We start from the raw sequence: 24,300 nt of genomic DNA, 5'->3' as shown, positions 1-24,300 counted from the left end.
CACTGAGAATGGAAGGCAGAGGTGCAGTAGTCTAGGGGCTGAGGACCCATTGTGATTTCTGTGGCCTGGTCCCTGTTTCCAGTTTCCTAGAGCCAGCCAATCAGCAGGAAAGGGGAGTTTTCTATCCACTGAGAAGAGGCCTTCTCACCTTTCTGCTGATTGGAACCAATCAGGTGAGTCAGCCACCGAGGATCGGCTCCTAGGGTCACTCTGGAGAAGGCACCTGGGAAGGACACTAAAGAGGAGTTGTGATTCTGGTGGCTTCCCAGAGGCATGAGAGAACACTGAGCTGGACTACCCAAGCCTTCTTGGGTTCTTGTGAGTAACAGAGAGGGAGGCCTGTTGCCTTCATGCCCTGCTGTCAGGGACTGGGCAGAGGAGGAATGATGGAGACTGCCTCCCCAAGCGTGACCCTTCCAGAGAAGAAGAAGAAGACAGTTCAGAACTACAACAGGGGATTGAGGGAGGTCTCAGCTCAGAGGCGGATGAGGTGGAAAGCTGGGAAATAATGGGAGAGGAGGAGGAGGAGGAGGACTAACCAGGGGGTGACAGCTGACGGACGCAGTGTCTTTAGAAATCATTCCAGACCCACCCCCTTCTCTCCCAGAACCTGGCGAGCCTTGAAAGTAGGAGAGCAAAGATGTGATGGCCTGGGAATCCGATTCAGAGGGTGAACCGGAGGAATCCCAGCCTGCACAGGAGTCCCCGCCTCCAGGGCCGGCTGAACTAGGGCAGGGCCTTGATTCTGAGGCGCCTGCACCTGTGCCGGATCCTCAGGAGCAGGCACCAGGTGAATCCACTCTGGCTCCAGAGGTGGTTGAGGACTCAGTGCCTACAGGTGAGTCTCCCCCTGGGCCCAGTAACCCTTCAGCCTCTCCTGAACTGCAGAGGCTCAGGGCAGAGAGGCGAAGGGAACTGGTTTTTCCCAGGAGGAGTGCTCGCCTTAAGGCCAGGAGAGGCGGATCTCCTGGGGGGCGGGACTGCCCCTGGCCTCAGAGAAGATAAAGGCCAGTCAGCCCGGTCCCAGGTTGTGGGAGCAACGTCATTGTTGAGTACCTGTTCCTGCCCGGACCCAGACCTGACCCTCCAGTGTTCCTGTCCCCGCCCGGCTTCCTGCTTCGGACCTCGCCCCACTCCTTGTGAACTGTTTCCAGGCTAGTGACCCAGGACCGGACTTTGACTATGCCAACGGTAACCTTCCCCCCAGGACCAGCACAAAAGAGCTCAAAGGCAGAGGGCAGTTTTCACTCGGGACAATGTCATTATTCCAATAGGCTACATTCTGTAAATATTGAATAAAAAGCAGATGGTAAGAACTTTTCCTTGTCTTATATGTCCCTGGAAACCGGCTGTGGGAGTTGCTTCCTCTGCCACCTGACACCTGGCCACCGGTTTCCTGGAGGCATCTGATTGGCCACTGTCAGAACCGGATGCTGGACTAGACAAGCCATTGGCCAGACCCAGCAGAGCACTTCTTAGGTTCCGCAGGTTCCCCTCATTCAAAGCTCAAAATACCAGCTTGAGCCAAGGTTGAGTGGTTGTGTTTGGAGGAGGGAAGGAAACTTCTTGGTTGTTAAGTTAACTGGAAAGGGAAGCTGAAAGTCACAGGGAAAGACTAGTAAGTAGGTGGGACATCTGTCAGATGGAAGTGGGTGGAGAATAAATGAAATTATAAATGGATGGCAACGAGTTAGGAGATTAACTGATTAACTGCATTGCATTCATCCCATACTTCAGATAACAGTGAATTGGACTTAATTGTTCATCAGACACTGCTGACAGCTGCTAATTCCAGGTAATTGTCAGTGAAACCCAGGCTAGAAGGGTTTACCAACACCTATGCTGTTGCTTAGGATGTTCTTCTCATTATAGGGGATTGGAATGCTAAAGTAGGGAGTCAAGAGATAAAAGGAACAACTGGCAAGTTTGGCCTTGGAGTTCAAAATGAAGCAGGGCAAAGGCTAATAGAGTTCTGCCAAGAGAACAAGCTGGTCATCACAAACACTCTTTTCCAACAACACAAGAGACGACTCTACACATGGACATCACCAGATGGGCAGCATCGAAATCAGATTGATTATATTCTCTGCAGCCAAAATGGAGAAGCTCTATACAGTCAGCAAAAACAAGACCTGGAGCTGACTGTGGCTCAGATCATCAGCTTCATATAGCAAAATTCAAGCTTAAACTGAAGAAAGTAGAAAAAACCACTGGGCCAGTAAGGTACAATCTAAGTCAAATCCCTTATGAATACACAGTGGAAGTGAGGAACAGGTTTAAGAATTTAGATTTGGTGGACAGAGTGCCTGAAGAACTATGGATGGAGGCTCGCAACATTATAAGGAGGCAGCAACTAAAACCATCCCACTTTGCAAGAAAGCAAAGTGGCTGTCCAACGAGGCCTTACAAATAGCGGGGGAGAGAAGGCAAGCAAAATGCGAGGGAGATAGTGAAAGATACAGGAAATTGAATGCAGATTTCCAAAAAATAGCAAGGAGAGACAAGAAGGCCTTCTTAAAAGAGCAATGCAAAGAAATAGAGGAAACCAACAGAATGGGGAGAACCAGAGAGCTGTTCAAGAAAATTGGAGATATGAAAGGAACATTTAGTACAAAGATTACCATAATAAAGGACAAAAGTGGTAAGGACCTAACAGAAGCAGAAGACATCAAGAAGAGGTGGCAAGAATACACAGAGGAATTATACCAGAAAGATATGTACACCCCAGGTAGTGTGGTTGCTGACCTTGAGCCAGACATCCTGGAGAGTGAAGTCAAATGGGCCTTAGAAAGCACTGCAAATAACAAGGCCAGTAGAAGTGATGATATTCCAGCTGAGCTATTTAAAATTTTAAAAGATGATGCTGTTAAGGTGCTACACTCAATATGCCAGCAAGTTTGGAAAACTCACCAGTGGCCAGAGGATTGGAGAAGATCAGTCTACATCCCAATCCCAAAGAAGGGCAGTGCCAAAGAATGCTCCAACTACCGTACAATTGCACTCATTTCACACGCTAGCAAGGTTATGCTTAAAATTCTACAAGGAAGGCTCAAGCAGTATGTGGACCAAGAACTCCCAGAAGTGCAAGCTGGATTTAGAAGAGGCAGAGGGACCAGAGACCAAATTGCAAACATGCACTGGATTATGGAGATAGCTACAGAGTTCCAGAAAGACATCTACTTCTGCTTCATTGACTATGCAAAAGCCTTTGACTGTGTCGACCACAGCAAACTATGGCAAGTTCTTAAAGAAATGGGAGTGCCTGATCACCTCATCTGTCTCCTGCGAAATCTGTATGTGGGACAAGAAGCTACAGTTAGAACTGCATATGGAACAACTGATTGGTTCAAAATTGGGAAAGGAGTACGACAAGGTTGTATATTGTCTCCCTGCTTATTTAACTTATATGCAGAATTCATCATGCGAAAGGCTGGGCTGGATGAATCCCAAGCCGGAATTAAGATCGCCGGAAGAAATATCAACAACCTCAGATATGCAGATGACACAACCTTGATGGCAGAAAGTGAGGAGGAATTAAAGAACCTTTTAATGAGGGTGAAAGAGGAGAGCGCAAAATATGGTCTGAAGCTCAACATCAAAAAAACGAAGATCATGGCCCCTGGTCCCATCACCTCCCGGCAAATAGAAGGGGAAGAAATGGAGGCAGTGAGAGATTTTACTTTCTTGGGCTCCATGATCACTGCAGATGGTGACAGCAGTCACGAAATTAAAAGACGCCTGCTCCTTGGGAGAAAGGCAATGGCAAACCTAGACAGCGTCTTAAAAAGCAGAGACATCACCTTGCCAACAAAGGTCCGTATAGTTAAAGCTATGGTTTTCCCAGGAGTGATGTATGGAAGTGAGAGCTGGACCATAAAGAAGGCTGATCACTGAAGAATTGATGCTTTTGAATTATGGTGCTGGAGGAGACTCTTGAGAGTCCCATGGACTGCAAGAAGATCAAACACATCCATTCTGAAGGAAATTAGCCCTGAGTGCTCACTGGAAGGACAGATCCTGAAGCTGAGACTCCAATACTTTGGCCACCTCATGAGAAGAGAAGACTCCTTGGAAAAGACCCTGATGTTGGGCAAGATGGAGGGCACAAGGAGAAGGGGACGACAGAGGACGAGATGTTTGGACAGTGTTCTCAAAGCTACAAACATGAGTCTGATCAAACTGCGGGAGGCAGTGGAAGACAGAAGTGCCTGGCATGCTCTGGTCCATGGGTTCACGAAGAGTCGGACACGGCTAAACGACTAAACAACAACAACATGCTGTTGCTTAGATTTATGAACAGGCCAGTGGCCTGTCTAGTCCAACACCCTGTTCTCACAGTAGCCAACCACTGGGAAACCTTCAAGCAGGAGCTGAGCACATCAGCACTCAGCTGGTAAGCAGTGGTAGCCTTCTCTCCATGAGACGGAAGCAGAATCAGGCTCAAACTCAGGAGAGACACTTCCTAACAGTACAGGCTGTTTTGACAGTAGAACAGTCTGCCTTGGGAAGGGATGGACTCTCCTCAAGTGGAGGCATTCAGATGAGGCGCTACAAATCCTCCAATGGGGGCTGCGTGATGACCGCCTTACATTTTTATGTATATAGGGAAGATAGTGTGGATGAGGGCTCAGCCCCACCCAAGTGGGAAGAAATTCAGCACAGCCGTGCTGATCAAAATCAGCTCACCCAGCCAGGCTGACAAGTCGTGTGACTCGCCTGTGGTTTGAGCACGGAGGAATTGCCCCCAGTTCATGGGTGTGTTGGTGGAGAATGGCCATAACTCAATGACAGAGCACAGGCTTGGCAAAATCCAATCCTTGCTTTCTCTGGCTGAAATGAGGTGGGTGCGAGGAGTGCAGCTTTGGGAATAAACTCAGAGGATAAGCAATGCTGGGTGAGAGAGACGAGTAGCCTGACTCAGCCTAAGGCAGCTCCATAGGAGCAAATCATACGCTGGTATGTCAATAGTCACAGCCTACATGAAGATGGGCTCCAGATGGCCTCTACTGCCCTCTATTGGCTGGAATCAACTGAGCTTGTTTTATTTATCCATTCAGGAAGGTGACACAGCATTCCTGGGAGTGTAGACTAAGCAAAATTTCTTTCACATCACTGGGTAGGAGTGGAATTCTTGCTGCACAAGGCTTGCTATCGATGTTACTGGGGTGGTTGCAAAAGCTTCAGATTCCCCCTTCCTCTAAAAAAGCAAGCTAACCAAATACTACTACTTTGATCATAAACTAGCAAAATACATCAGAATACGTCAGACACCAATGGGAAACCACAGCAACTGATTTTCACTGCCACAGTTCCTGTCATCCTGTCAGTTTTGGTTTCTCTCCATTTCTCCTTCAGTCAATCTTCAATTCAGTTCTCCTTCATACATCAGTTTGTGATTTAAAAAAATAATAATCATGAAAATCAGTTAGGATTCTAGGAAGGATTTCAACTCATACACATGTTTTTGTACATACCGGTAATTTTGCCAGGCACACAAATTTCTGCATGCAGTTTTTCTGACAATAACACACATTTGCATGCTATTTTCACTAACGCATGCATCTCAGTAACACTCTTTTGTACATTGGTTGGAGAAGTGTAAAATGTTTGCCAAAATTTAGGACAGTGTTTCGGTTTGCATATTGTTATGGGAAACACAAATCAGGTAGAAAAATTGGGAAAACCAACCCGCTCAACATCAAAAAAACGAAGATCATGGCCCCTGGTCCCATCACCTCCTGGCAAATAGAAGGGGAAGAAATGGAGGCAGTGAGAGATTTTACTTTCTTGGGCTCCATGATCACTGCAGATGGTGACAGCAGCCATGAAATTAAAAGACGCCTGTTTCTTGGGAGGAAAGCAATGACAAACTTAGACAGCATCCTAAAAAGCAGAGACATCACCTTGCCAACAAAGGTCTGTATAGTTAAAGCTATGGTTTTCCCAGTAGTGATGTATGGAAGTGAGAGCTGGACCATAAAGAAGGCTGATTGCCGAAGAATTGATGATTTTGAATTATGGTGCTGGAGGAGACTCTTGAGAGTCCCATGGACTGCAAGAAGATCAAACCTATCCATTCTTAAGGAAATCAGCCCTGAGTGCTCACTAGAAGGACAGATTGTGAAGCTGAGGCTCCAATACTTTGGCCACCTCATGAGAAGCGAAGACTCCCTGGAAAATACCCTGATGTTGGGCAAGATGGAGGGCACAAGGAGAAGGGGACGACAGAGGACAAGATGGTTGGACAGTGTTCTCGAAGCTACAAACATGAGTTTGACCAAACTGCGGGAGGCAGTGGAAGACAGGAGTGCCTGGCATGCTCTGGTCCATGGGGTCACAAAGAGTCGGACACGACTAAACAACAACAACAACCCCCCATCCCTCGTGCCAGGAGAACATTTCTTAGGGCTGTGTCAACTAAGTTATACTCAGTGTAGACCCACTGAAATGAATATGGGCTTTTTGACCTCATCCATCAAGACTCTTCTTTTGCATGTGATTAACCTAGGGGGTAGATAGTTAAAGAGACATTTCTCACCACCTCAGTCCATATGGGACCAGGCTATGTTAGTTTGCATTTCCTAGTGCAGAAAGTATTGATCTGATGTGGAGAGATATTCCCTATTCTACTTAATTCAAGAGGGTTCTGGAAGCTTCTCTGTGTGAAAGAAACAAACAGAAGGTTCATGATGTTTGGGTTGTTCCTTCAGAGAAGCTGAGTTCAGCTGGCTTAAACTGGTTCTCTGATCTCTTTCTGTCAAGGCTTGCTGACTATAATAGTCAGGCCAGAAGGAGCCTGGGTTCCACTTTCTCTTCCTATAGCTCTTCCTTCTGGTGTGGCGTTCTGTACGCTTAGTGTTAAGGTTCAGTCTTATTGTAAGTTCTTGTTAAGTTTAAGTTAAGTCTGCTGCAACTGGATTTCTTATGGACAGTGCCAATTCTGAATGTATTGGATTTGTGACCATTATGCTCATTTGCCTTCAGTAGCAGTAAAGCTCTGCTGGATGAAATATTAATTGCTTCTGGTCTATTTTTGGGGAATTCTGCAACGTGTTTAAGTTGTTGCTTCTAACTATACATTGAAATCTGGGTTAATATTGAGAAGAATCCAATGACAGGCCAGACTATGTGTCCACCTAATTGAGTATTGTCTACATCATGAATAGGAAACCTATGTCAGGAAATTCAAGCCTTATCAGGAGAAACTGGCCACTCTCCAGGCACCCGGCTTGATCTCCTTGTTGACCTCCCTGTCTGCGTTTCCCGGCAGGATACAGGCTAGGTCGCGATCGGCGATCCTCCTCAACGTGAGAAGAACACACCACTCTTCCCTGCTCCCTGCTCCCCCAGGGAGGGGAAAGAGATAGACAGAAATGTATTTACATGCCTTTATTTCTGTCCTTGCAGCATTACAGAGAAACGCGTCTGCTCTCTTCAAACTCCAACAGCAGAGAGACAAACTCCACCTCCTGTACTTCCTGTACAGGTCAAATTACACTCTGAGCTAATTCCGGTGCTCAGCATAGTAAATAGACTGTCCCTTTGTTCCCACGGTACAGTCCTAACATTCCCTTCATGTTTTGCTTTCCAGCCAGCTGCAGCTCGCTGCCGCATTGCTCCTTTTCCGTAACAACCTATGGCCTTCCAGATGCTGCTGGACTCCATTTCCCATCATCCTCCGCCATCATGGCCAATGGAATCAGAGTTGATGGGAGCTGCATTGCAGCATTCTAAGGCTGCATTCAACTTCCTACTCAGAGGAACCAAGTTAGTCATTTCAGTGGGTCTACTCTGAATATCGAAGGGACGTGGGTGGTGCTGTGGGTTAAACCACAGAGCCAATCAGAAGGTCGGCGGTTCAAATCCCCGCGATGGGGTGAGCTCCGTTTGCTCGGTCCCTGCTCCTGCCAACCTAGCAGTTCGAAAGCACATCAAGTGCAAGTAGATAAATAGGTACCACTCCTGCGGGAAGCTAAATGGCATTTCCGTGCACGGCTCTAGTTTGCCAGAAGCGGCTTAGTCATGCTGGCCACATGACCCGGAAGCTGTATGCCAGCTCCCTCGGCCAATAAAGCAAGATGAGCGCCGCAACCCCAGAGTCGGTCACGACTGGACCTAATGGTCAGGGGTCCCTTTACCTTTACTCTGAATATCACTATTGTTGGATACCCCCTAAGGCTAGAGGAAGAAATGTGATTCAGTTTGTCTTTAGAACCTCATATTGCCTGAGTTCAAACACCACAGAAGCATCAGGTATCGTTGGAGCCTAGAAAAGCTGGTTTGGTCCAAGCCAACAAAGAGCTGCATTTACAGTGCTTTGGAAAGGCGGGTGGTGGAGAGGTTGAAACTGGATTTGAAAAAAAGGAGCTGCCGCTCCAAAGAGAAGACCCATCACCCTGAACTATCAATTCTTTCTTCCCAAAGCAGTGCAGAGACAAACACTGCTGCTGATGCTTTTCTTATCCATCTGTCTCGAGAGACAGTGGAGTGAGCCTCGGTGGGTGAAGTCAAAGTTTGCAGCACCAAGTTGACCTTCCTAGGACACAAGCCTGGGCAGTATGTGTGGAGGTCCTGGGCTGCCCAGATGACAAGGCCACCCTCTCCGTCTTGCTGTTGTGGTCCAAAGGAAAGCAGAGCAATACATTTGGTACCAGCTTGGCTGCAGGAGTTGCTGGAAGAAGGCATGCAAGACACCAACCAGCTTAGGGACTCCACTCCAGATTTGTGTAGGGTTTCCTCCTTAGCCTTTTCTTCTACCAAAGATATCCTGCAAGGCAGCAGAGGTTCAGGATGAGAGTTTTCCTCCTCCTAGATGGGCTCCCTTCCCAGGTTGACAAGCCCCATCTGCCCCCCACTTTCCTCTCCAGCACATGCAGAAACCGCCTTTTTGACCATTAGTCTCATCTGCTCAATCTGTCAGAGCCTGTCTTCGCATGCAGGGGAAGTCCCTAACTCACCAAGGGTTTGAGATCCTTTGTTGGAGACCTTCACCTGGTTTAGCCACCCCCATACACCCCAATGGTCCTTTGAAATTTGCACTTCTCTGTGTCCAGCAGAGTAATGCATACAACAATGCATATACTGTGGTAATTTCTCCATTATAAACACACATACAACATTAGTGAAAATAATGCACTCAGATGCATTATAATAAGGGGAATCGCTTGGCAAAAAAAATCTGCATTTTAGGGGAAATTGCATTACAAAAATGTGCGTATTAAGGAGGTAACCTGATTAATTTTCATGAAGACTGGGAGGAAACATCACAAGCTGACGTGGACATCTGGAGAACTATACTTAAATTTGGAAAAAAATGAAAAACTGAAACCTGCCCTTCCCCTAGCTATGCTAACAGCAAACTCTTTCTGAGTCGTGATTGAGAACTGATGTGGCAATGTGGCGTAGTGAAGTTAAAAATTGTGGAAAAAGGAGAAATGGACAGAGACTGCAATGGACCAATTGGCTCACCCCTTTCATGCACCTGTTTCTGCGGAGGTTCAGCTTTCAAAGATCTCTGGATTAGGCCACAAGAGAAGCTAAATATGGGTCACTTTGTTCTTTTATTTATTTTTTCCCAAAGGCTTGCACAACCACACATTGTGCAAGGCTGTAATTTACTGTCCCTGTTAGGGAGCCGAAGGCACCCGTAGAAATGAGCTGGCTGCAAGAGGAGTCAGCAAAGTGTTCCATGAGTTTCTAGCATTGCAGAACCGCCGAGTCTTGCAGGAGCCGGGAAGAGCAGGTTTGGGACGAGCTGACGATGAGCTGCCTTGCCAATACTTGGGGAAGGGTGGTGGAGAAATTGAAAAGGGATTGGCAAAAGGGAGCAGCTGCAGGTCAAAAGGGAAGGCCTGTCGCCCTGAGCTGTATAGGAACTTACGAGAAATCTTGTAGAGTGGCTAGACAACGCCAACGGAATCAGTCGCCTTATATAGGAACACAGGAAGCCGGTTTACCACTGGGCTATGGTTAAGGGTGGGATGCAGGTGGCACTGTGGTCTAAACCACAGAGCCTAGGGCTTGCCGATCAGAAGGTCGGCGGTTCGAATCCCCGCGACGGGGTGAGTTCGAAAACACATCAAAGTGCAAGTAGATAAATAGGTACCGCTCTGGTGGGAAGTTAAACGGTGTTTCTATGCGCTGCTCTGGTTCGGCAGAAGTGGCTTAGTCATGCTGGCCACATGACCCAGAAGCTGTACACCGGCTCCCTCGACCAGTAAAATGAGATGAGCGTCGCAACCCCAGAGTCGTTCGCGACTGGACCTAACTGTCAGGGGTCCCCTTACCTTTACCTATGGTTAAGGGACAACGGTGGTAGGAAACTATTTTACACCAAGTCAGATCTTTGTCCCACCTACTTCAGTGTTGTCTACACTGACTGGCAGCAGCTCTCCAAGGTATCACACAGGAGACTCTTTCAGCCCTGCCTGGGGATTGAACCCAGGGCCTGCATACTGTTATAGAAGTCTGGTGCCTGCCCCTCCCTCTGCCAAGTGGTGGCAAGAGCCCACAGGGTCTGTGTCCCTTTGGCGGAGACTGCCGTGCTTTAAGAAATATGGTTTCTTCACCTTTTTACACCTTTTTACACCATCTGCATGGAGTGAGTCCAGATTTTACGGCATGGTCATTTCAAAAGGCACCAGCACAGGCACCCTTCTCCCTGCCTGCCCAAGATGGATCTCAGCTCTTCCTTCTTCCTTCTTCTTCCAATAAACCCTTTCCCCATCCCCTCAAACATACACCTTGGTAACATCTCTGTTATGTACTGAGTTGAATAGGATCCAAAATGCAGCAGTCTGATTGGTCCACAGGAGCCACCCAATCCAGCTCCAGGTGGAAGTGAATCCGCAACCTGATTGGCCTACAGGAGAATCCTGGAATTAGCCAATCACGTGGGGCCCATTGTGTAAATAATGTATATAAAGCAGACATTCTGGGGGAACTTCCGTTCCTCCTCACCACCATGAGCTGAATAAAGAGCATGAAATCCACTCTCGACTCCGAGTATATTTCAGTCTCCCTGCCCAATGGCCCATCAACACGTTTTCTCATGTTAACAGGCTTGCTCTTCACTCAGCCAGCCAGGCTGGTTTGCATAACCCAGCCCAGGGATTCCCAGAATTCCCCACCTGGCACCGGTCTGCACTTTAATCCATATCCCAATTAATCAAAACCCTGGTATTTATTAATTTCTAGGGTTCAGGGGGATTCCCCCCTCCCCGATCTATAACAATACAAACCAGATTCTCTGGCCACTGAGTTATGGGCAATCGCTAAAGACATAGGAATATAAGCAGCTGCCTTATACTGGGAATCAAGACCAACTGGCCAAGACCAATTGGTCACTGACTTGCAGGAGGTCTCTCTCGTTCAACCTGGAGATGACAGGGATCGCACCTGGGACCTTGTGTGTGCAAGAAAGTTCTACCACTGAGCATAGCCCCAACCAAATCAAACTTCTCCTCCATTCCCTACCCTTGACCCATCTGCTCAGCAGAGTTCAGGAATGTTATATAACCAGGAAGGAGTTGGGCATTTGGGAAGCAACCAGATTCCTGAAGGGCTAGGTGTTGTTGGTGGAGCTACGGTTAGGATCCCCGGCCGATCCCCATCAGCCCATCCTGCATTTTGGCTTAAACACATGACTGATTTCGAGCCTGCATAAATCACCATCGAGCGAGCCCAAACTGGATCTTGCACGTACATCATGACACAGCAGAGTCGAAAGCACAGTCTTCTTGGGAAGACAATCAATGAGGCAACAACAGCATCAGAAAACAACAACCACCCAACGCCTGTGAACCAGAGACAGGCCCAGTTTTCCGGAACATACCGAATCGCTGTTCCTCGTTTGCCTTTTGGAAGGGTTCGAAGGACACCTTCCGGAAATGTCGCAAACATGTGTTGTTGGCATTCCCTTCCACTCAACCCTGAGAAGCTAAACCTCTCAAGTTGGGGACAGATGTACCCAGGCTAGAAGCTGCAGCCCTAAGCCTACATATGGCCCTCAGCTTAATTCCAGGCAGCCCTTGCCTTATTTGCATGTGGTTGGCACATAGTGGGGAATCTGGATAAAGAGGGTTGGGGAGAGAGAGAGAGAGAGAGAGAAGGAAGGAAGGAAGGAAGGAAGGAAGGAAGGAAGGAAGGAAGGAAGGAGGGAGGGAGGGAGGGAGGGAGGGAGGGAGGGAGGGAGGGAGGGAGGGAGGGAGGGAGGGAAGGAAGGAAGGAAGGAAGGAAGGAAGGAAGGAAGGAAGGAAGGAAGGAAGGAAGGAAGGAAGAAGTTAGCATAAAGAGGGAGCGAAAAGGATGTCCTCTTTATCAAGGACAAAGCCACCAGAATCGCTACTGACATTGGCTGTAACTTTAAGAACTTTCTTTTTCCCTCTTCCCTCCTCTTCCTTCTTTCCTCATGCGTCATGACTTTTTGAAATTGTGCACCTGAGGGCAAAGGTTAGGAAAGGGATTTTCGCAAAGCCTCTCTGAGAGGTTTTCTAATGAAAAGGGGTGGGGGTGCTGTGAAGAAACAAATAACGTTGGCTAATATTTTCCTGTAGCATTGCTAAGTCTTTGAAACAGCTGGCCGACATAACAGCGATGTAGAACCTGTGTGTGTGTGTGTGTGTGTGTGTGTGTGTGTGTGTGTTGCAACCCTATTGCTCTAGCTCCTGAGCATCGTCCACAACATTGCAACATCTTCTCCTCTGACTCTGTGACTGCTCCTCTGGCGTTTGACCTCGACTTCTGTGACCTCTGTGACCGCAGTTGCTAAAATTAGCACGCACACACACACACACACACACAAAATTGCATCAGTGGAATAGGGGAAAGATAAAGTGCAGCCACTTATTACAGGGTGAAAGAGATGACATCAGATTGGGTTTATTTGTATCTGGTCATCAGACCATCACAAAACAAAAGTTTAATTGTAGGCAATTAACAAAGGATTGCATCAATGGAAGTTAACTCAGACCCAAATAAAACTGTTTGCGACATAAACTTAACATGATGAATTTTCCCTGCACATAAGATAACAACATCTCTCTCTCTCTCTCTCTCTCTCTCTCTCTCTCTCTCTCTCTCTCTCTCTCACACACACACACACACACACACACACACACACACACACACAAACACTGTATATATGGTTCCTCTTAAAAAATAAATATTAAATGGAAACATTTAAATAAATGTTACAAAAATCTGAATAAACTGATATGCAAGCTAAATGACTAAAAAGCCTAAAACGAACTTGAAATCACAAATCTCCTTGACCTGGCATACTGTTCTTACTTAAGCATTCCACACAACCCCCCCCCCCAATCAGTTCCTGCGGGAAGAACAATGTGCCACCTTCACGGTTCTAAATATATATGGTTCGCCCAATAGAAAAATTGCAGGCTTGTGGACAGACGTCTTTCCTTTCTCCCTAAAACAGGTCCCAAGCATCACATAAGGAGAGCCTGGCTACCGCAGGATCAAGCCATTGGCCCAACTAGTCCAGCATCCTGTTCTCACAGTGGCCAAACCAGATGTTTCAGTGGGAAGCCCAGAAGCAGGAACTCCATGGATGAACCATCAGCCTGAGGCAACAAAGCTCCTCTTGAGTTCCTAATTTACCACTGGGATACATTGCTGACTCCCTGCACCTCCTGGTTCTCCTTTTCTACAGGATTCAGATTCCTCCTTCCAGCTAAATGCTTCCTTCCCATTTCCAAAACTGTCATCTTTTCAGAGATGTTTCCACAAACAAAACCATGATCTCAGCTGATAAATACACAATGGCCTCCTCAATCTACACCAGCATTTGTTTACCCCGGCCATCATCAGTGGATTGAAATAGAAAAGGAAGGCAACCTATTATCAACTTACCCCTTTCCATGCGGTATTTGGAACCTGAAATTAACTTGTCCATTATATATAATTTTTATTAGTTTTTCTGTTTTACAATTTTGAATACTCATTTAAACATCCTTACAACATCAATGACTTCCCTTCTTCCCTTTTCCATGGTTCATTTTGCATACCATAAATCCCTGCATATTATACGTAAACTAAACCATTCAGTATTCCATTTTTACATCCATCAAAACTTATTTACACTGTTGAATTTATCTTAATGCTGCCAGCGTTTTCAAGCGTACACAATTCCCCCCCCCATATGTTCAATAAACGTTTTCCAATCTTCTCTAAACGTATGTTCTTCTTGTTCTCTTATTCTATATGTTAAGTCTGCAAGCTGTGCATATTCCGTCAGCTTAAGTTGCCATTCTTCTTTAGTTGGGACCTCACTCATTTTCTATTTTTGGACTAACAAAACATGGATCGCAGCAGTGGCATACATAAATAGCCTTTTTTTGACACCTGAGAATTTCCGTCTGAATTATCCCCAACAAAAAGGACTCTGGGTTTTTTGGGGGAAGGTACTTTTAAACATTTTTTTCAATTCATTATGGATCATTTCTTCTGTGTACTTGTTCAATCTGTTGCCCAGGTCCTATCGATGGGCAACGTCAAAACCTCTCATGATACTTCATCTTTAAACTGGGCTCAGGGCTGCTTGAGACTGGGGTATCTTGAGGATGTATTCTGCCACATGTCAGCGACGAAGGAATACAGTGGTACCTCGGGATGCGAACGGGATCTGTTCCGGAGCCCCGTTCGCATCCCGAACAAAACGCAAGACACAACGGCGCGTCTGTGCATGCATGGGTCGCGTTTTGCCACTAACACGCATGCGCGTGACGTCATTTTGAGCGTCTGCGCATGTGCGAGCGGCGAAACCCGGAAGTAACGTGCTCCATTACTTCCAGGTTGCCGCGGAGCGCAACTCGAATGCGCTCAACCCGAAGCGCAAGGTATGACTGTACTGTGGTACCTCAGGTTACATATGCTTCAGGTTACATATGCTTCTGGTTACAGACTCTGCTAGCCCAGAAATAGTGCTTCAGGTTAAGAACTTTGCTTCAGGATGGGAACAGAAATCATGCTTTGGCAGCACGGCAGCAGCAGGAGGCCCCATTAGCTAAAGTGGTGCTTCAGGTTAAGAACAGTACGGCCCTCCGGAACGAATTAAGTACTTAACCTGAGGTACCACTGTATTGCACTTGTGTTGTACTGGGCCATGCATCCATCATTTATTTATTTCTGTAAGTGCAACATGGTGCTATCGCTGTGAGAAAAGAATACTGGACCGAAAGCTGGTGTGGTGCCGTGGTTATAGTGTCAGACTAAGGCCTGGGAGACCAGGGTTCAAATCCTCCACTCGGTCTTGAAGCTCTCCACTGGGTGGCCTTTGGCCTGTCATTGTCCCTCCCAGTCTAACCTACCTTGCAGGGTTGTTGTGGAATTTAAATGAGGAAGGGGAGAGCCTTGAGGTCCTTGGGGGTGGGGGGAAAGGTGAGATATAAATGTGATTAATGTATAAATAAATTTTAGATGGGCCTTTGGCTTGATCCAGTATGGCTCTTCTGGTGTTCTCATGCACAGTTTCCAGAGTGGTTTAACAACCAATCTATCTTCACACACAAAAACTCTGGAAATAGTAGCTCTGCAAGGGGAATAGTGAGAGGTGTCTCCTAACAGCTCTCGGTGCTCTTAAGCTATAGGTGCCATGATTCTTTGTGGGAAGCTATAAGGGATGCGGATGGTGCTGTGGGTTAAACCACAGAGCCTAGGACTTGCCGATCAGAAGGTCGGCGGTTCGAATCCCCGCGACGGGGTGAGCTCCCGTTGCTTGGTCCCTGCTCCTGCCAACCTAGCAGTTCGAAAGCACAAAGTTCAAGTAGATAAATAGGTACCACTCCGGCGGGAAGGTAAACGGCGTTTCCGCGTGCTGCTCTGGTTCGCCAGAAGCGGCTTAGTCATGCTGGCCACATGACCCGGAAGCTGAACGCTGGCTCCCTCGGCCAATAAAGTGAGATGAGCACCGCAGCCCCAGAGTCGGCCACGACTGGACCTAATGGTCAGGGGTCCCTTTACCTTTGCCCTTTATGGGTGCTTAAAGAGGTATCATAGTGATTTAAATGTATAGTATGGATGTAGCCTCAGATTGCCACCGCTTATATATATATCCTGATGCTGTTAATCCCACTTCTTAGATAATTATGGTCCCTAACCTTGTTTTGCTCTGGTCCTCGAGTATAATTATTATGAGCCAGGACTGGGGGCGGAGGTGATGGGGACATCATTTGTCCCAAAATATCTGGTTGGTCTTGCTTATATAAACTGACACAGACACCCAAGCGATTGCACAGAGCCCTTCTTTTGACAGTGAAACAAGGCTCTCTTTGGCTTGCTTCCGTTCAGCTGCATCCATGAAGAACGTTACAATCTTCCTACTGGTTCTGGCTTGTGGTAAGTCTACTTTTCTGCTATAGTTCAGTAGAGCTGAGAGTTCTTTCCAGAACTGTTGTTGTTGTCCGGAAGAGGGGTCTCTGGGATGGGGTCTCTTTGCTTCCACCGTGGTCCCTGCAATGGTGGCAAGTCATGGCAAGCACCTCCCCTCCCCCACAAGCCCTCAGACTGCCCTCACTCTGATTTGGCTTCATGGCATTGCCATCAAGAAACCAGCCTGAGGGCAGTGCATTTTGCAGCCAAATGTGGGAAGAGGAAGAAAAGAAAAATCTGGCAATTGGTATTCAGGGATATACTGCCACTGAATCTTTGTGTTCCTTTCACAGTCATGGCTAATACCCCTAGGCAGGGGTTTAAAGTCATCTTCTTTTGCCACCAGTTTACTTCTGCCCTCCAGGCAGGCTCACCAGTCCAAACGCCTTGACTGCTCATGCCACGGTGCGCTTGATCTAATTCCCAGTACTTTCACAGGCTCAACCTCTCAGTCCAGGACTGGGCAACCAGCAGCCTTAGGACTGACTACCTGTGATCCTCAGCCTAATTTAAATCAGTGTGGGGAGAGAGAAAGGAGGTGTCAGAATGGTAGAAAGAGAGGTGGAAAGAAAGGAGAGAAAGGGGTGGCAGAAAGAGAGATAGAAGGACGCTGTGAAAAAGAATGAAATGGGGTAGCAGAGAGAAAGATGGGGGGAGGGAGAGAGAGAGGGAGGGAAAGGAAGGGGATGGCAGAGGGAAGAAGGAAAAGGAGGTGGCTTTGGCCCTACCTACTGCCAGCAAGTGGCTGAGAACGGTTTACCTCTAAACCACAGAGCCTAGGGCTTGCAGATCAGAAGGTCGGCAGTTCGAATCCCCGCAACAGGGTGAGCTCCCATTGCTCGGTCCCTGCTCCTGCCAACCTAGCAGTTCAAAAGCACATCAAAGTGCAAGTAGATAAATAGGTACCACTCCGGTGGGAAGGTAAACGGCGTTTCCGTGTGCTGCTCTGGTTCGCCAGAAGCGGCTTAGTCATGCCGGCCACATGACCCGGGAGCTGTATGCCGGCTCCCTCAGCCAGTAAAGCAAGATGAGCGCCGCAACCTCAGAGTCGTCTGTGACTGGACTTAACAGTCAGGGGTCCCTTTACCTTTACTGCCAGCAAGTGGCTGAGAACGGTTTACCTCTGAGGGAATGAGGCAGCAGGGGAAAAGGTATCCCCACCCCTCAGGAAGGCTTGAGACCTCAACTGCTATTCCCACCACAAACAGTGCTTTTCCACCTCAACTCCCTTGCTTTTTCAATCCGTACCCCCTGCTCCCTGTCTCTTTGCTCTTCCCTCCAAACAAGACTCTGTTGCTCTTTCAGGAGCCGCTCTGGTGACCGGCCTTGCCTCCCAGTTTAATGAGATGATCCAGATGAGCACCGTCACCTTCACCCTAGCCAACTTCACCAACTATGGGTGTCACTGTGGGGCAGGGACTCAAGGCTTCCCCGTGGACGCCATCGACAGGTGAGGCTCACCTGAGATTACCAGGCATTGCTCACCTCTTGGACTATCATCATTCTCTTACAGTTCAGGGGTTTTACAAGTCATGGTGAAGGGCCATTAGAGTATTGTTCTCTATATGATCCCAAAAACTGTTTGAGGCATTTTCTCCTCTCTCATATGTTATGCCCAAACCCCTTCCTTAAAGGGGGGAGGGAGGTTTTTACACCAGCCAGGAGAACAAGGCTTTTTCTTCTTGCTTAGAAGTTACAGTGAAAATGGGCCTCTCTCTCTGGAATGTCTGGCTTAGGCAGGTAGAGATAATAAGCAAGATTGAATGAGTGTTATTGTAACCCCAGATTTGGGGGGGGGGGCTGAAAAGGAGGCGAACTGACAAGGAGGAGGGTAACACAAGAAACAAAGCTATATCTTATTACTAGTAGTGTAAATCACATGTTTTACATGTGAACACGTGTCTATGCATTCTAAGGGGTATAAAAAGTGGGCGCACCCTGACTGGGGTGTGCAGATTGCGAATTTATCGCTCTGTACCTTTGTCCTGCATATGCATTTCAAATAAATCCTGTTAAATCCTGCAAGGTTGGTTGCCACTTCATGTGACTCTGTGCTCCAGGGACCCAATAGCAGATATGGAAAATGTCCAACAATGGGAGTCTCAAGAACAGGGATGGGGGATCTCCATATTTGCGTGCCTCTCCCATACAAAGAAATACCGCATTTTTTGCACCATAACACTCACTTTTTTCCTCCTAGAAAGTAAGGGGAAATGTCTGTGCGTGTTATGGAGGGAATGCCTACGGGTGGCATGCCTACGGATTTTCCTCCTCTAAAAACTACGTGCGTGTTATGGTCGGGTGCGTGTTATAGAGCGAAAAATACGGTACATGGAATCCCTGCATGCACCAAACTAGCATATCTGGGAGGAAGTGTCTTGCCTAGCCTCTCTGAGATGCTTGCTTTCTACAGACAAGGAGCTTGTTTCATGTGGAGGATAATTCAAATAAACCGCCTCCACCTGTGTTATGATATGAACCAGGTCCCAGTAGGGTTATACCACAGACACTTTCAGTGGTAGAGCATCTGCTTTGCACACAGAAGGTACCAGGATTGATCCCTGGCATCTTCAGGTAGGGCTGAGGGAGACTTCTGCTTGAATATGCTGTCATCAGAAACATGCTGTGCATGCTGGGGAAATCTCATGGGCCACCGGAGACCACGGTTGTGGCCGCCATCTTAGTTTTTCCAAACAAAGCCCATTGTGGGCAAAAGAAAATTACCGTATTTTTTGCTCTATAAGACGTACCTGACTATAACACGCACCTAGTTTTTGGAGAAGGAAAACAAGAAAAAAAAATTCTGAATCCCAGAAGCCAGAACAGCAAGAGGGATCGTTGCACAGTGAAAGCAGCGATCCCTCTTGCTGTTCTGGCTTCTGGGATAGCTGCGCAGCCTGCATTCGCTCCATAAGACGCACACACATTTCCCCTTACTTTTTAGGAGGGAAAAAGTGAGTCTTATAGAGCAAAAAATACGGTACATGGCAGTTACCGTTTTAAAGTATCAGATGCACTTTAACAACAACAACCCACAGTGTTCCAGAATGTTGAGTTCTGAAAAAACTAAGATGGCACCAGAATGGGCCTGATTCATAGCAATTCCTTGCTCTCTCGTTTTCACCTCACACACAGGTGCTGCCACAGCCACGACTGCTGCTACAACAAGGCCGAGATGTTCGGTTGCAGCCCAAGCACCCTCTCGTACAGGTTCTATGCCCAGAGGGATAAAATTAAATGCGGTGAGTTGGTCCGGCGTCAAGCCAGAGAGCTGGTTCAAATCTTTTCTATTTCCGTTCCCCCGTTTCAAAGCACCCCTCTTTGCGGAAACTGATGCTGAGGTTACCACTTTTCTCCTCTCTGCAGTCAAGTCGCGGGACCGGTGCGAGAAGCTCGTGTGCGAATGTGACCAAAAAGCGGCCAGCTGCTTCCGGAAGCATCTCTTTGCCTATAATCTCCAGTTCAAGAATCACCCAGCAAACAACTGCAGGGCACAGCGGCCATTTTGTTGAGTTGCATTTTTAACGGGAAGCAGAACCATAGGATATCCCATGTAGGGGGGGGGGTTGATTCAGGGGGGAGTCCAGCCTGCCTGATTATTATAAGGGGGGGGCTCAGCATATATTATTATTTTGGGGTTCTTAGTGTTCTGTTAGGTTAACTGAAAGCAGGAGAAGCATTTAGAAATTAAGTTGCCATTTATGTTCCCTCTATTTTATTTGAAGCGAAGGTTCGTGGGTTGTATCTAAGACCTACTCAGAGCAGACCCACTGAAATTAATGGATCTAGGATAGTCATGCCCAGTAAACTTCAATGGGTCTATTCTGAGTAGGACAGACATTGGGTACAACCCAGGGTAAACCCATTGGGTTGTATTTGGAGTAGACCCACTGAAACGAGCAAATGTAAATTAGCCATGTACATTGTTTTCAATAGGTCTGCTCTGAGTAGGACCAGCACTGGACACAATATCTCCCCCTGTACTCCATTGAAGAGGCTACCCCTCAGGCTGCTTTTGTTTTCTGTTTTGCTTGACTTGTCTCATAGCCTGGGTGCTTAATCATGACGGATAGTGTGCCTCATATCTTAGGGTGTTTTTCTTCTTGCACAAGAATTGCATCCCTGCTTTCCCCCCAAGAATTTACCTACCAAGTGGAAACGCGGACCATTTTGCTGATTGGATGTCATAAAACCCTTTCAAAATGGCAATAGTAATGATATGCATTTGAGTCAAATAAAATATTATCGGTATCTCCATGTTGTTTGCCTGTGTGGAATTGGGAGCAGAGTGCAGGCAGCTCCGAGGGACCCGCAACTGTGCGCACGCGCATCACAGTGAACCCGGATGAGGCACAGAAAGGGAGGGAAACTGCCCTAAAAGAGTACGCAAATGGCGAAAATGGTGCAAAAATAGCGTCTAGAAATCCCACGAGCCTTTGCAAGCACAGTCGCGGAAGCTTTTGCAATGACATTTGAGGCCTGTGGAGAGCTGAGGTTTGGAGTGAACAATTGTGGTGGAGTATGGTGGGTTTTTGTTTTCGAAGGGTTTTTCATTCCCAACCCTACCAGGAGATGTCAGGGATCGAACTTGGGGCGTTCCACGCAGACAGCACGGTGGGGCAGCAACGTTCCCCTGACCTCTGAGCAGCAGAGTCATGGCTGATTATTTGGGGGGAGCGGTGCAGTCTTAACTGCAATGTTGGAGTGCAATGTTGCGGAGGTGCAGTTGCGCTAGTGGGAGGACCTGATAGGGTCAATTGGTGTTGCGTTTGCACCATGCTGACCTCATGCCTCCCTCTTTACCTCCCAGAAAGCCGCAATGACACAGCTAACTGGAGGTCCGATAAGTCACCGCCTGATCCTACTGCAGACTGTGTGCATATTTCTTTCTATGCATATAAATACCTTGGCTCTACTTTGTCATTTCTCAGGAACCAACTACTATATCTGATTTGGCAGCTGGCCCCAAAGCTATAAACGTGTACCCAATAAATATCACTTTATAGCAAGGTCCATGACATAATTTTCTCACCTGGTTCAAAGAGGTCTAGATCCGAGAAACTGACAAGGAAGTCATGCCTAATGTCCCGGGAGAAAAAATGTCACCCGTCTTTATTTATAATCTTGTAAATAAGGTCCGTCCGTCCCTCCTGTCTGGACTTCCCTCCCTTGCAATTCATACCCCTTCGCTCCCGCCACAAGCATTTTTTTAAAAATATGTTTCTTTTTTGCCCAGAGATATATTACATTTCCAGCATATAAACACAAATTTCTGTACACGCTCAACAAGAGGCAGTTTGGGCGGCAGAGGCTGTACCAGTACAGGCTCTCTGACAAGTCCGTTATCTATGAAAACAACAGAACATGATTTTTGAAATAACAACAAGAAGAAGCCATGCTTTAAAATCAGGAACAGGGAACTTGTTTTAGGCCTTAAGGCAAGGGAAATCACAGAAAGGGTAAGGAAAATGGCAAGTAATGGCAGGAGTGGGAATGGGGTCCTTTCCAGCACTATAATTCTGTGATTTTATGAAATATATTGGGGGGGGGGGACTGTGGTGGATTGACTGCAGTTGGTAGTGAGCCAGGAAGCCTGCTCATTTTTAGTTCTCCGCCATGCTCCTGAATGATGCTATGGAGCAATCTAATCTTCCCATTGAACAAAATTGATACTTTCCATCCTGCTCCAAGGCTGTAAAAACCAGTTTGCCAAGTCACTTGAGGCTAGTGAGATCAAACCTCCAGGGCAACAGTGGGGCAGAAGCAGGACATAGAAGAGCAACCCATGGCCTGCCTGATGTTGATGGACTACAACTCCCATCAGCCTCAGCACAAGCAGTTGATCAGGGATGACGGGAGTTGCAACCCACCAATAACGTGAAGGCCGCAAATTCACCACTTCCATTTTAGAACACGGATGAGGAAGCTGTGGCCTTTCAGACATTGTTCACATCATCCTGGACTATTTATTGGCTGATGGGAGCTGGAGTCCAGCGAGGTCCGAAATATCTACAAGTTCTCGATCCCTGCTTTAAAAAGAAATAGGTTTCTCTCTCCATTTCAGGCTGTAAACATGGGCTAGTTACTCGTAGGTCTGTGTATATCCTCTTCAGAAGTTTTTTGGGGGGAAGGGGATGTAGGGGGAAAGCCATTTGGTTGTGGGGTGGTGACCATGGGGAGATGTAGCGATCAACGCAAAGCTGTGTGGGGTGACCAGAGACATTGGGTCAAACTGCTCCCGTTCTGGATGGACCCGATTCAGCCACTGGCCGCCTCTGTCCCTCCGGCTTCTTTCGCGGCACATAATCTCGACTCTCCCTCTGGAGTTGGAAGGAACCAGCGTTCTCAGATGATGTCTGTGTGGCTTTGAGGGCTATCTGTAGGAGTGGCTGAAGTACAGGCTGCGGCGGTTGAGCTTTTCTGGGTTGTTGGATGCCATGTGAGAAAACTCGCGAAAGATGTCGAGATAGGTGGCGTCTCCTGTAGAAGACAGATATAGATACCGAGGATGAGCTGACCGCCCTTTCTCTTCAGCGAAATCAGCGTTAACAGGGAGACAAGGAAAGATGCTGACAGCGCTGACTTCCACACATTTAAGGCACATGGCTGCCTCCAAAGAATCCTGCGAACCAGGGCTTGTTTTATCCAGGTGGAACTGACTGGTACTCTCAGGTGGCTCCTCTCAGGTGGGCGCCATTGCTATTCTAAGAGAACGAGGGAGGCGTTTGTGGTGAGTTCTGGCACCTCTTTTTCTAGAAAAATACCATTCCCAGCTCCCTCAAACTACAGCTCCCAATAACCTTTGAGGAAAGCCGTGTGTCTTTAATGTGCTTTCTCTAAAGGCTTATCGGCCCAACATTTTCCAAAACGTTTCTTCCATTACATTTTTGAAAAGAAAATGGCAAGCATTTTACACGACAAGTGAGAATGGGAACAAAGTGTTGTGGCACATTAGAATGTTCCTGTTCAGGGCTCAAGGCCACCAGCCATGCCCCTTTCAGGATACTCCATTCCATCCCCATTTTGGGATACTCCATTCTATTCCATTTTCAGCTTTTCCTCCAACTGTTGAATAACATTAGATGCTCACTGAGGTATTTGGGGACTCCTCCTCCCCCTGGGGCAGGAGCAGCTAAGCTGCGGCCCTCCAGATGTTGTTGAACTAAAACTCCCCTCTTCCTTGAACTTGCTGTCTGCGGTCAACGGGCACTGTAGTTTCAGCAGCATCAGGAGGGCCACAGGTTAACCACCTTTTCCTTAGGGCTGGGTTGGAGAACATCCAGCACAGAGAGCAAATGCTGTCTGTTCCTGCTTCACACTGCAAATACAGTCGTACCTTGCTTTTCAAACGCCTTGGGAGTCGAACGTTTTGGCTCCCGAGAACCAGAAGCGATTGTTCCAGTTTTTGAACATTCTTTGGAACCCGAATGTCCAACGTGATTTCCATGGCTTCCGATTGGCTGCAGGAGCTTCCTGCAGCCAATCGGAAGTTGCGCCTTGGTTCTTGAACGTTTTGGAACAGACTTCCGGAACGGATTCCGTTCGACTTCCAAGGTACAGTACATCTGTATTGATGTCCAGCTGGTGTGTGTAGACAATGCCCCTTTCTTGCCTGAATGGAGAATAAAAAGTGTTGTGTCCGTGTGTGTAGCAACAAGCCTGAAGTACAGAGGTAACCTTTAGCTGCGCTGCTCCACCCATTTTTGTCTCTGACCCCTCCCACCCCTGGCATGTGGCCCTCAAAAGATTGCCCAGAGGGTAATGTGGCTAATAATAATAATTTCATTATTCGTACCCCGCCATTCTGGACGGCTTCCATCATATTCTAAAACATCAAACGTTAAAAAGCTTCCCTATACAGGTGGAAAGCAGCCCCCCACCCCTGACTTAGGGGTCCCTGCAATTGCACTGATA

General features: G+C 47.4%; 2 protein-coding genes and 1 long non-coding RNA gene across 7 annotated transcripts in view; 2 read left to right on the top strand and 1 right to left on the bottom strand.

The window, feature by feature from the left end:
• LOC308591191 overlaps window positions 1–24,300 on the top strand; it is a 228,674-nt gene that overhangs the window by 189,646 nt on the left and 14,728 nt on the right. The window lies entirely within an intron of this gene.
• LOC308591140 (phospholipase A2 homolog otoconin-22-like) lies at window positions 16,264–20,648 on the top strand. The gene is made up of 4 exons (XM_081201761.1): window positions 16,264–16,353; window positions 17,692–17,836; window positions 19,522–19,628; window positions 19,753–20,648. Exons 1-4 carry the CDS (start codon window positions 16,314–16,316, stop codon window positions 19,896–19,898), a joined length of 438 nt encoding a protein of 145 aa, XP_081057887.1. The 5' UTR covers window positions 16,264–16,313; the 3' UTR covers window positions 19,899–20,648.
• Window positions 21,494–24,300, bottom strand: part of ACAP3 (ArfGAP with coiled-coil, ankyrin repeat and PH domains 3) — a 158,671-nt gene continuing 155,864 nt past the window's right edge. For 3 of the 5 annotated variants that reach the window (XM_081201469.1, XM_081201471.1, XM_081201473.1), the window contains one exon: window positions 21,494–22,866. In XM_081201469.1, coding sequence (XP_081057595.1) covers window positions 22,760–22,866 — 107 coding nt within the window. In that variant the 3' untranslated portion in view covers window positions 21,494–22,759. The remainder of the gene's footprint in view (window positions 22,867–24,300) is intronic. The other 2 variants (XM_081201470.1, XM_081201474.1) reach the window with 2 other exon arrangements.

The sequence above is a fragment of the Podarcis bocagei genome (assembly GCF_964188305.1).
Source record: "Podarcis bocagei genome assembly, chromosome: 7".
NCBI lineage: Eukaryota > Metazoa > Chordata > Lepidosauria > Squamata > Lacertidae > Podarcis > Podarcis bocagei.
Note: the sequence above shows the minus strand (reverse complement) of the source record. Positions and strands in the feature narration are given on the sequence as shown.